Raw genomic sequence first — 11772 nt, 5'->3', positions numbered from 1 at the left:
ATACATGCATTAGCCCAGTTTTAACCTTTCCCTCAGGACCCACAGGCAGGGAACATAAAAGTTCTCTTTGGTAATGAGTATCATTAGAAAACTGAAGCTTTATGTGTTTGCTTTGGGCTGTCGTTGGGATTTCACAGATACATTTTGGACCAATCCCCAGTATCGCTTGAAGCTCCTGGAGGAAGATGATGATCCTGAGGATGAAGAGGTTGTCTGCAGCTTCCTCGTCGCACTGATGCAGAAAAATAGGAGGAAAGAACGCAAGCTGGGAGCCAACCTGTACACGATTGGCTTTGCCATCTATGAGGTACCAGCTTTAGACTTTGTTCTTTGCACCGTGGTTGCAAATCCTGACAGTATGCATTCACCAGGAGAGTCACTGAATCATTCAGCCTGATTACATCAACTGCAATTTTTACTTTGTGAGGAAGTCAGGGAAAATGGAGGAGAGGAAGGAAATTCAAGGCTTTGTAAGCATTCAAACTCTAGTAACCTCAGGCTTTACTCCATCTATAAGTAACAAACTTTTTAGGCTTTTATAGTGACTTAATGCCAGGTTTTAACATATTCTTCCCCATATATTCTCCAATCTCCCTTTCATGCTTGCTGAAACTAAGCATTTCATTGGCAGAATAGTGTAAAAAAGGAAACAGACATCCATAATGCATACGTAGCAATTAACCTCTGTCCCTGCTATCAACTTCATGAAGAAGTCAATTTACCCTGTCCCTTGCACATATTTAGTTCAGACCTTAGTGGATCTCATGTAGATCCCAAGAAATCTAGAAAAGACGAGAGAAATTAATTATTTATTTTAAAATTAATTTTTAATCAATTAAACTCGGGGCAGTTTAATTACTGGCTGTGTCCCCAGAAATCTATGTGAACACTCTTGTGTGTGATCTACAAACAAGTGGACTTGCCCAGCGGCTATGACTGTTTCTTCTCCGTTTCTCCCCCAGGTGCCCAAAGAGGTATGAACAGAGCGGAGGCAGCCTGACATCTCGGTGTATGCTCACAGCTAGTGTTACTGTTGTGCCTGTCTGTAAGTCAGCAGGAAACCGCCCGGTCAAGTTTGTTTTCAGGGATGTAACAGACGTGAAACTGCTAACCTTCCTACTTCGAGTGTTTATTTGTAACACTTCGCCAGCAATTTTCAGTTCCTTCTCACCCACACCTGATTTTCACTTGCACCTTTTCCTCAGTCCTTCTTTTCTAGCCGGTATGAGACCCAGCCGTGGCTTGCAGGGCTGGTCAGTGAGCCTGTGCTGCAGGAAGCGGTGTCAGCAAGCACTTTGCCTTTCCACCCCATGCAGAACCACCCTAAACCACTTCCATTTCCTCCTGCAAATAATGCCAGTGGACCATATCCTGCAGCCACAGAGTTTCCTCATTAGCATTAGAATTTGTTTGGAAAATCAATGGTATTTTCAACCATTGAAGAATATGTATTATAAGTACACAGATTTAAAGGTTTTCTGAGCCTGCCAGCTGTGAATCTTAGGTGTCACAAGTTTTGCAAACAATCTCACCTGAAGGCAATGTTACCTGGAAAACATGAAGATAACAGTCTGAATGTTGTCCTTGCTGACTATTTTACAGGTGGTTATTTCTGGAGAAAACAGCCTGCAAGCGTTCTTAGCCCACAATTCTTGACTTAATGTTCGTATGTGAACCAATGCAATGTACCATGTTTCTTCAGCAGATACAGAATCCATGGTTCATCCAGGCAAGGGCACGTTCCCACTGCAAACACCTTCACCTTACCACACTGCATGCAGGAGCTTGCATATACCATACCTTGCCATGCCACCCTCCAAGGAAAGTAGATGAACTTTGGTTACACACAACTTAACATCTAACAAAACAGCCAGATAAAAGTGCCCACACAGCAGAGGTCAGCCAATGCTCTGCAGGTGGGTCCTGAGGCAGCCCTCAGAAGCCAACTAGACCCAGCCAGTAGCTACTTAAAGGTGACAGACTCCGTATCTGTTACCAGGTACCATCCCTTGACAGCTCCCTGCTTGCTAAGCTGCTGCTTTGTTCATTTGTGGTTTCTGTCCCAACTATGTACTGCCCGCGTAACAAGCCACCTGGGGAATGGGTAAGACTTCCTTGAAGACAAATTGACTTATTTGTTCTGCAGATGCATGGTACTAAGCACCACCTGCAAAAGGACTTTTTCCTCTACAATGCCTCCAAAGCTAGAAGTAAAACCTATATAAACATGCGAGAAATCTCCGAGCGCTTCCGGTTACCACCCAATGAGTATGTCATCATCCCGTCAACATATGAACCCCATCAGGAGGGAGAATTCATCCTGAGGGTCTTCTCAGAGAAAAGAAGTCTTTCAGAGTAAGTTGCAGATTCATTTATCTGGCCATAAAGGTGGAGGTGAGCTTGCCAGTCTGCTAAAGTCATGTTTCCAGTTTGCTCCATACACCCTGCTTGTAATTTTCTTAACCTCACTAGAAACTCCAAGCTGCAAACTCATTTCCCAGGACTTCCCGTATAGTCTAACAAGATCCTGCTTTGAATTGTCTTCGGAGAAGCTTACTACTTGCAGAACATCCTTTGTAAACATACCATTAGCCATTTTTAATAATAAAAGTGAACCTCTTTGGGGGTTTTTTGCTATATGCCACTGGCTGAAATTTTGGCCAGACAGATCGTTGAAGCAGATCTAATTTCAGTCATGAATGAAACACAGAAGTAGGTAGTTCTTTTCTATCCTGCTCTTCAACTAGCTCCCAGCAGCTAGTGTGACTCTACTTAAGCCAAACAGCTCCTGGTTTAGTCCCAGCTGTCAGTGTTATCTAGGCTCTTTAGAGGAGTAAGCCCTTCTGGAAGTGGTACTTGGGATGCTCAGCTCAAACTGGGAAAAAGCTTCATCTGGAGCCTGCAGCTGTACTGCTTGGAAGCCAGCCCACACCGCTGGCTGTTTGGAAGGTTCAAGTGGCTGCTTACAAATCAGCTACAGAAACAAGCAACGTTGGTAACAGTCACTTTCCTGATTTATTTACTTTCTGCTTTCTTCTAGGGAGGCTGAAAATATGATTGAGGCAGAACGTCCATCGGTAAGTACTGTCCTGAGCCTCTTCCATACATGAACAGGGTAGGGAGAGGAGGAGCATCACATCTAGGGAAACCTACAGCAGAAAACCATTTTGCAGCCACGTGGCAGCTCCTGGAGCATAAATTCCCACTTTTTTTCTCATCAAGATACTTCTATTAACACTTTATATACACTATTTGCTGATTTGGTCAGACCAAAATCTTTTACCAGGTTTGAAATCTGCTCCTGACATAAAGCAGCTGGATGCTAAGTACTGCCTTTGCCTCATCAGTGAGATTATTCATTTACTAGGGGAGACCTAATTGTGCTCCAAGATATTTCGCGTGAGAAATTGGCATTGCACCTAATAAAAAAAAAAAAAAAAAAGTGCAGAAGTGCTTTATTTTGAAGTACATGCTTTCTGGAAAGGGATCTTAATGATACTCTGTTCCAACTAGCATCCATGACAAGCTCTAACTTTATCCTGGGGTTTTATACATCTTTGTGGGAATATACTAGATTATATACAGCGTAATTAGTTGGGGGTGGGGAAGGAGGAAATCAGAGGAAATGCTCTTGCACAGAGTTGAGCTCATCAAACCTTGCTCAGAAGTGTTCCCCTTTCATTTACTGTTGTGCTAACAAAGTATCTGTCCAGATCTGATGGAATTTCATTGCCACTTCAGATAGCATTGATGTGTGGGCAGAGAAGCCCAATTTCCAGTGCATTGACAGGTGGGGAAAAAGAAAAGGAATAGTCAGGGGTAAATATACAACAGAAATTTTACTCAGGCAGACAAAGCCCCAGATGAGATGGGACACTGTTTTGCTATAGTTTCTGCAGTTTCTGTCCTTCAGCATGCAATTTCTTGGTGGGAGCATTTTCCCTAATTTTTTGAGATTTGAAAATTGTGAATACAGGAAATGGGGGAAAAAAGTATGAATATAGGAACAAGAAAAATAAATGTCAGAAAGGGCAATAGAAAAAAAACCCTGTCGTTAGCTCTGCATAATCTAGGTAAAAACTGTAATTCTATTTAAAGACACATTTAAAAAAATAATAATTGTCTCTTTTTGTACAGAAGAAGAAAAAGGGCAAGGTGAGTACTTGTGCAATGTGCTGAGTGCCAGCAAGGCAAAGAGCATGCGCAATGCATGCAGCAGAAGCAGAGTTCCTTGTTATTGTGATTTCTGTTCATCTGGAAACTGACCTCGTTAATGAAGTGCACAGGGTAAGAGGTCATTTGCAGGCAGCAAAGATTTTATCTTTCTACGCTACATTGTAATGAAATAGCATTAGCATCGTATACCCCTCTCACTCAAGGGGGGGGGGGGGGGCAAAAGGGTAACAGAAACTTTTTAGCTTTATAAGCTTGATCCTCTGGGTTGCTCAAACTGCCCTTCCTTCCTGCCCCTTCACAAGCACCCTGACACAGCATTCGGTGAAAAGCACCCCTTCTCCAGACACGTGCCCTCACATTTGCTTTCTATTGCCTAATGCAGCTAACTCCTCTTTCCTCACCAAAGTCCAAGATTCTCCTTTTGATTGTACACGACACATTTAGGACCTTGAAAATGTAATTAGACGTTTCAATCTCCACACAGGCTGCCTGCAATTCATACTCTATGGTAACAGATTCGCATCTTGTAGCAGCTTTCCCTGTTTTAAATGCACTAAAACAGAGCAATTGCATGTGGCTCCTTACAGCTGACTGCTTCAAGAATTAATACAGAGAAAGCACATATGCTTTGCATAACTAACAGGCTCCTACACAAATAGTCCCTTTCTGTGTAGGATTCCAATCCTGGGTTTTTTCAGTGCTACTGTCCGTCGTAGAAAGGGTCAAGTTCATCAGTTTAACTGAGAATTGATAATCTGTGAGGCTCATTTTGCACGGGTGGTGATGATGGGGAGACCACACAACCCATTTAAACAGTTAATGGTTACTTGCTTTCTGAGAAGGAAAGCTAGAAACAGATTGCACTATTTTGCAAAAAGGCTTTTGCAGCTGTTTTAGCATGAGGAGAGCAGTAACTTCAGAAATTCCTCTGTCTGTTTTTTTCTTTTATTCCCAGCTCTAACTTCCCTGGTCACATTCTCGAGGACAGGAGCTGTTGCTGCATGTGCTTTACCACTAACTGGTTGTCACCAAATATTTCTTGTGTAATTTCCATTTTTCTTTTGCTTTCTTCCTTCTTCTTCTAGCCTATCATCTTTGTTTCTGACAGAGCAAACAGCAATAAGGAGCTGACAGCAGATGAAGATGCTGGCAAAGATGGTGAAAAAACCAATCTAGATGAGAAAAAGGTTTCTGCAGCAAGTGGCAAAGGGGAAAATAGGGCTTGGTCTCACTAACATGAAAGTGGCTGGGTAGAGCGCAGGAATGGGGCAAAGAAGTGTCCTAAGATACTTAACAGCTTTTCATCAAATCTTACCATAACTTGCATCTGGTTTATGTGGATCTAATGAGCATGAGCGAACAGAGACTACCCCTTCAGTTATTTAACACCTGTGCTGGAGGATTTAGTCCATTGAAAACATTTCCTGGTTGCTCTCTCATACAAGGATCCCAGCTGTGAGAGATCCCTTCAACACGAGCAACACAGTTCAATCCACTCTTGCTCAGCCCCTTACATGGTACCCGCTTTACACAGGGCACATGCATAAATTGCACTCAAGGGGTTTCAGGAGCTTCTGGCAATGATCACAGCCTCTCCCCATTACAAATTACGCATCCCTATACCAGTTCCTGTTTGGCAGAGGAGAAAAGGATGAGTAAACCCAGGAGCTACTGCATCCCTCGTCTTTTCTCTCACTACCAGAAAGGAGGAAAGCAGCGTAGCAAAATTCAGTTTCTGCCAGCGGGTGGGTGAGGGACACAAGATGCAACAGCCAGCCTGCATCCAGGCTTGGGGCATCTAGAGGCATGGCTGGAGTGTCTGATTGCAGGGAGTGTGCTTTTCTGCTACATGACTGCCAAAGCGTGCAGGTGGTGAAGCGTGAACCAACCTTAACTTTTCCCAAATGAAAATAAGAACTAACTTACGAAATTAATTTTACTTTGTTACACACAATTCCTGTAATAAACTATGGTTTCCTTTTTCAGTACCAGCCTCAGAGTTCAGGCTTGCTCTTTGCATGTGTCTGAGAAAGCTTCACTTTTGCTTTCCTGTCTCCTGTGCTGCTTCTCTCCAGCAAGGGGCCTCCCACATTACAAAGAACTCTCAAGCCCAAGTCTCTCTGGGCAATTCAAAGCCTACAGGGCGGCTATGGAGCAGATAGGCCTCTTCTGCTCCAACTTCTCCTTTGCAATGTTTTGAAACAAAAAAATTAAAAGATAAATATGTCAGTGAAAGTAATCATTTAGCTCCTTCCAAGAGAAAGGAGAGCAATGGGATGAAGTTAACTACTCAGCAGTTTTGCCAAGGAACACATTTAACCAAAAAAAGGTGAAAGGAACAGGAGGACAACCCATCCCACCAAAGATCTCTAGATTCACAAAGAGGTTCCCTTACGTAAGGGCAAGTGAGACATCCAGGCCCCTTCCCTTCCCTGCTGAGCTAAGGGGATATCCCTCTTCTTTGCTTGTCTCTTTTCAGCGTCCTTCAGCAAAAGCTCGTGAGAGTAGTGAAGAGGAAAACCAGTTCAGGAATATTTTCCGACAGATTGCTGGGGATGTGAGTATGCGACTGATCCCTGTCTCTGCCATCAAAGCAGCCTAGCGACAACAGCACCTAAGTCAACTGCTTCATGGATTCAAAACACTGAATTTTAAAATTTATTTTGAATTTCCTTCCATCAAATTTCCTTTGAGACTTGAAGCTAAGCAAAACCAAATCAAAATCCAATTAAATATACAGCTATCCTCATATGTACATATAAGCTATTCCCATTGTATATGAGGGAGCCTTATTTAAATTCAGGCTTTTACTTCTATCACTACTACAAGATGCTATTTTGCATAGCATGTATAAACAAGTTAGAAATGCAATGCTTTCCAGTACATGCCTAATGAGGGAAGTTAAAAGTAAAACATATCAAAGAACTGTGTAAGTCAAGAGGCTGCAAATAGGTTACAGGGATTTTCACATTTTGCTTTTTGGTTTGCAAAGTGGCTTGAGATTACTGGTCGTTCTTGTAGTTGTACTTTAATAATGTATGGTAACTTTAGACTGATCTTGCAGTCTCAAGAAAGATGTGGGTGAATGTTTACATGAACTAGAATGCTCTCTCGTTTGAAGCATGTATATGCCAGACTGAAAAGTGACCAAAGACTTCATACGTGTAGCATATTCATTCATAAAATAAACTGCTTAATAAGGAATGCTGTAATTAATGGTATTCTCAACACATTTCCCACCAGGACATGGAGATCAATGCTGAAGAACTCAGGAATGTTCTCAACAATGTTGTAAAAAAACGTGAGTTTAAGCATGTTTTTCAGTAACCCTGGAAAAAGAAATCTGTGATATAATGTAACCTTCCACTCCCAAGCTGCACTCCAAAAATTATTTATGGTTTCAAACTCACAAATTTCAGTTATACTTCCATAGACTTTGCATCCAAGACTTTAGCAAGCTGACCTTTTCATAGAGATGCTCTCTACAGGTGATCAAGTACTGATAACACAGAAATGAGCAAATGTTTGTTGGAAGCACCACACAGGATAATACAGTATTTCTAGCAGTCTGCAAAAGCCCTTTAAAAAAGATAAAAATCTAATGGAGAGGCAGACCTTTCCCCTTTTTAGCAAACTTCAGCCTACAGACCCTGGGCTTGCTTAATTACAAGGAAGTTAAGAGTTTTCCAGAAGTTTTTACTGTGTATAACAGGTCAAGAAAAGTAATCTCTAATTCACCAGCAATAACCATTACTTAAGAGTCTTTTCAGATTCCTCTACCACTCCCTTGTTACTATATGAAGGAAGTAGGTTTGGCTTCAACTTTGAGTACAGTTACACCTAAGAGGAAGAAGCGCTTGCTGACATGCATGATTGGTTTTCACCTGGGATAATTTATTTCAGATAAAGACCTAAAGACAGAAGGATTTGAACTGGAATCCTGCCGCAGCATGATTGCTTTAATGGATGTATCCTTTTCTGGTGAAGGTGGAGTGCTTGATACCACAGCAGTCCACTTGGGTTGTATTTCCCACCACTACACACACCCACACACCCCTTAGCAAGCCAGGGAAGCAGAACAGTACATTATAGTCTGTAGTCAGGTAACACAGCATTCCTGGTTTGGCACACCTTAACTCCGGTCATCTCAATATAGCTGGCATGATGAAAATATCCCCAAACAGAAAACTACAGAATGAGTCAGTCCATATGATACCCTTCAATCAGGGATTGGCAGCTCACGTGCTAAAGCATGATTTTAAAACTATTTTTTTTTTTAAACCAACTCAACAGACTACGGTTCTTCTCAATAGACTTAGTATATTTCTCTCTTATCTTTAAGCTTATAATGTATTACACATTCCACTGGGTGCTTAGCATGCAACACATATGGAAATTGTCTCAGAGTAGGGATAATAAAACACACTACAAGATGCCGTATGGGGCTACCTCTGATACAACATCACTCAGTTTTCTTGTTTGACGTAACACATGATTTTGAGACAACATAAGTGCATTCAAGCATAACCAGAACAAAACTGTAACTACAACCCAGAGCCATAATGGTTGCAAGCCAAACACATTTTTGTAACTGGCTTTAGTCAACATTTTGCTTAGTTGTCAATTCATTTTAAGCAAGGCAGAAAGAGCTTCAAGCTAGGATAAAGCTCAGTTGTCTTAGAACATGTTGGGTAAGCTTCACATTTGGAGGTATTTGGAAAAAACCTAAACCTCTGCTTATGTACTTTAGGAGCAAGCATCTCTCCTGTACTAGATGTTTGCTTTTATACAAATAGTGCTTCACATTCCTGAAACAAAATACTATGCACAATAACCAAAACGTTCACAATATTTTACTGCACAGCTCAGCCAGCCTGTAACATCGAGAAGATCCTGAGCTTAGTTGCACATTCACCCCTTCACCAGTAGTTGCAGATTTAATTAATTTTCTCTTAAAAATATTGTGGGTTTTTTACCTGAATGTTTGTCTCACAGACAGATGGCTCAGGGAAGATAAATTTTGATGAGTTTCGACATCTCTGGGACAAGATTAAAAGCTGGCAGGTATTGCTGGTATTCACAGTGCTGTTCTTCACAGCTTCTGCAGCGCAAAAGCTTGTGTGGGAAAACCAGAGCTCTCTACATATGCTACAACAAAAAGAAAACCTATAAAATTGAAAATTAGCTTCTAAAAAGAAAAGTAGTATCTCTTTTCATTCACCCTACTCACAGCCTAAGCAAATAGCCTGAATCTCTGAAGCTCCAAGTCATGTAAGAACTTCCCCCATGACAACAGCACAGAGGCATACAAATTGGAGGAGGAGGAGGGTGGGAACAAGAATCAGGCCTCACAAATAGCTTAATTAGGACAATCAAAAGAGAGTGTAAACTCAAATTAAACTAAGGAGAGTCTCAAGGGATGAGCTTTTTGCCTCTCATGGTATGGATCTGAATTATTTTCCTTTGTGACTGAGTTCAAGTGCTAACAACCCAGACTGCCCAGCAGCAGCAATATAAGGCAAACAGCAACACCTCCAGGTGCCTGAGGCACACATCCCATATCCAGTCACCGGGTACATTCAACACTAGTATAAGCTTTTCTTTCTACTGTGTATTTTTTTTCTTTTTCCAGAAAATTTTCAAGCGTTATGACACGGATCATTCAGGAACCATTAACAGCTACGAGATGCGCAATGCCGTCAATGATGCAGGTACTTCCCCCAGTGTCCAACAGCTGAAGAAACCTTATTTTGTTTGATGTATCACAGGGTGAAATCAGGAACACTGTGATGCCTGTTAAAGACTGACCCTGGAGAAATTTATAAGTAATTTTTTTTCTCCAGCAGAGCTTCTCAAATATCCAAACAGCAAGCCTTGTATGTCTTTCCAACCGAATTGATCTCTTCAGCTCTTTAAACTTTCCAATGAATGATGCTCTGTTGTCCTAAGTATCTCCCGCTCAGGATCCTGCTGTTCAGGGGGACCAGGGAGTGCCAAAGACATTTGCTCTCATTTAAGCTGTGGATTCTTTATGTTTGCATAAGTAACAAACAAAGAACAGTGGAAAACCTTCAACCCAAGTGTACAGGCACCAAATCCGAGGCACAGCAGGTCAATGTCCAAGTTTGCATCAGAGGCAACTGAATGGACATTTCCTGAGTCCTGCTCATGCTTCTTAGGCATTAAGCTGCTGTGGGCTCAGTCTCCTCTTCTACCTTTGCAGTGAGAAGAAAGAATTTCTGCAAAACCTGCAGTTAATGAAATTTGTTCAGCAGAGAAGCTCTCGACATTTCTTGCTTCTTGTCTCAAACACACCAGTGTGCTCCTTCCCCTCGACAGCGGGCCTCCCCCAGAAAATGTCCTTATCAGCTCTCTAAGGGAGCAAGATGACTTCTTTAATCAGAAAATCTGTAGTGTCCCTATAAACCTAGATGGGATGATTTCAGTGGCACTTCAGTAGTATTTTGGCACATTGTTTTCCAGTTCAAAGAACAGAAATGGATGGCTATCTTGTACTTTACAAAACATCAGTGATTCGATCCTTTGCTAAGGACAAAACTACACCTGCATTTGGGCTCCTGCTGCAGTAGAAATACGGGTCATTTTTATTTTCCAGGTTTCTATTCTCACCAGGAAAGCTGTCAATGTAAAAAAATTATTTTAATACCTCCTGCCCTGATTTTAGACTCGAGAACACATTCCACAACAAAGGTTTCTTATGCAGGCTGTGCATGACCTCACGTTTATCCAACAGCCGGCAGCACCTAGACCACAACAGAGTCCTCAGGAAGCACGGCCACAAGCCGTCAGCGCCACGCTTCCCTGACGTCCTGCCGAGGTGTTACCTCCTCATCTGCTTTTTGACCATTGCGTAGTTTTGTTTTCATAGTGACCTCCTCCTGCATTTCTGTCGCCCAGCTTTTGCTCCTTTGCTCTTATCAGGCCCAGCTAAGCCGCAGACTGCTGGGCACAGCCCTCTGCTCTTGATACAGCGTGAGGTAACTCACGTGCTGCTGGCTCTCCTAAATACCCTAAATTATAATAACAAAAATCCTAAACTGCGATTTCAGAATATTACTACTGTCTTAAGAAAGCGGCTGGACACAGGGAAGCTCCTCACAGCTTTCCTTCATTCCATGTAGCGGCTGCAGCGGGACCCTCCGGCCGAGCCCTGGCCGGGCCCAGGAAGCGCCGACGGCCGAACAGCAGCCATAGGCCTGGGTGTCCCAGAGCCTCCCCCGCCGTGGCACAGCTCTGCCCCATTTCTGCTCTTCCGCAGGGTTTCGGCTGAACAACCAGCTCTACGACATCATCACCATGCGCTACGCTGACAAGAACATGAACATCGACTTTGACAGCTTCATCTGCTGCTTCGTGCGCCTGGACGCCATGTTCAGTGAGTGGCCGCCCCAGTTGTACTTCCCCCCCTCGCCCCCAAAATGCAGCCATACTCAAAGCGAAGTTTGTTTAAAGCACTCCTGCCTATATATATGGTATTAATAATTAAAGACGTGTGCTTAGGGAATCTAAAATATGACAGCCATCTCATACAAACACAAGAAACCATTGTATTGGCTAAGGTAAACACGTATGCAG

General features: G+C 42.5%; 1 protein-coding gene across 7 annotated transcripts in view; it reads left to right on the top strand.

Annotated features, from left to right (window-relative positions):
• CAPN3 (calpain 3) overlaps window positions 1-11772 on the top strand; it is a 31524-nt gene that overhangs the window by 17912 nt on the left and 1840 nt on the right. For 2 of the 7 annotated variants that reach the window (XM_056347632.1, XM_056347636.1), the window contains 11 exons: window positions 138-307; window positions 963-974; window positions 2147-2355; window positions 3041-3077; window positions 4138-4155; window positions 6656-6733; window positions 7420-7477; window positions 8080-8144; window positions 9172-9240; window positions 9809-9887; window positions 11456-11572. In XM_056347632.1, coding sequence (XP_056203607.1) covers window positions 138-307; window positions 963-974; window positions 2147-2355; window positions 3041-3077; window positions 4138-4155; window positions 6656-6733; window positions 7420-7477; window positions 8080-8144; window positions 9172-9240; window positions 9809-9887; window positions 11456-11572 — 912 coding nt within the window. The other 5 variants (XM_056347639.1, XM_056347638.1, XM_056347637.1 and 2 more) reach the window with 5 other exon arrangements.

This window comes from Falco biarmicus, chromosome 7 (genome assembly GCF_023638135.1).
Source record: "Falco biarmicus isolate bFalBia1 chromosome 7, bFalBia1.pri, whole genome shotgun sequence".
In the NCBI taxonomy this organism is placed as follows: domain Eukaryota; kingdom Metazoa; phylum Chordata; class Aves; order Falconiformes; family Falconidae; genus Falco; species Falco biarmicus.
The sequence above is the reverse complement of the archived record's forward strand: the minus strand, read 5'-3'. Positions and strand labels throughout refer to the sequence as shown.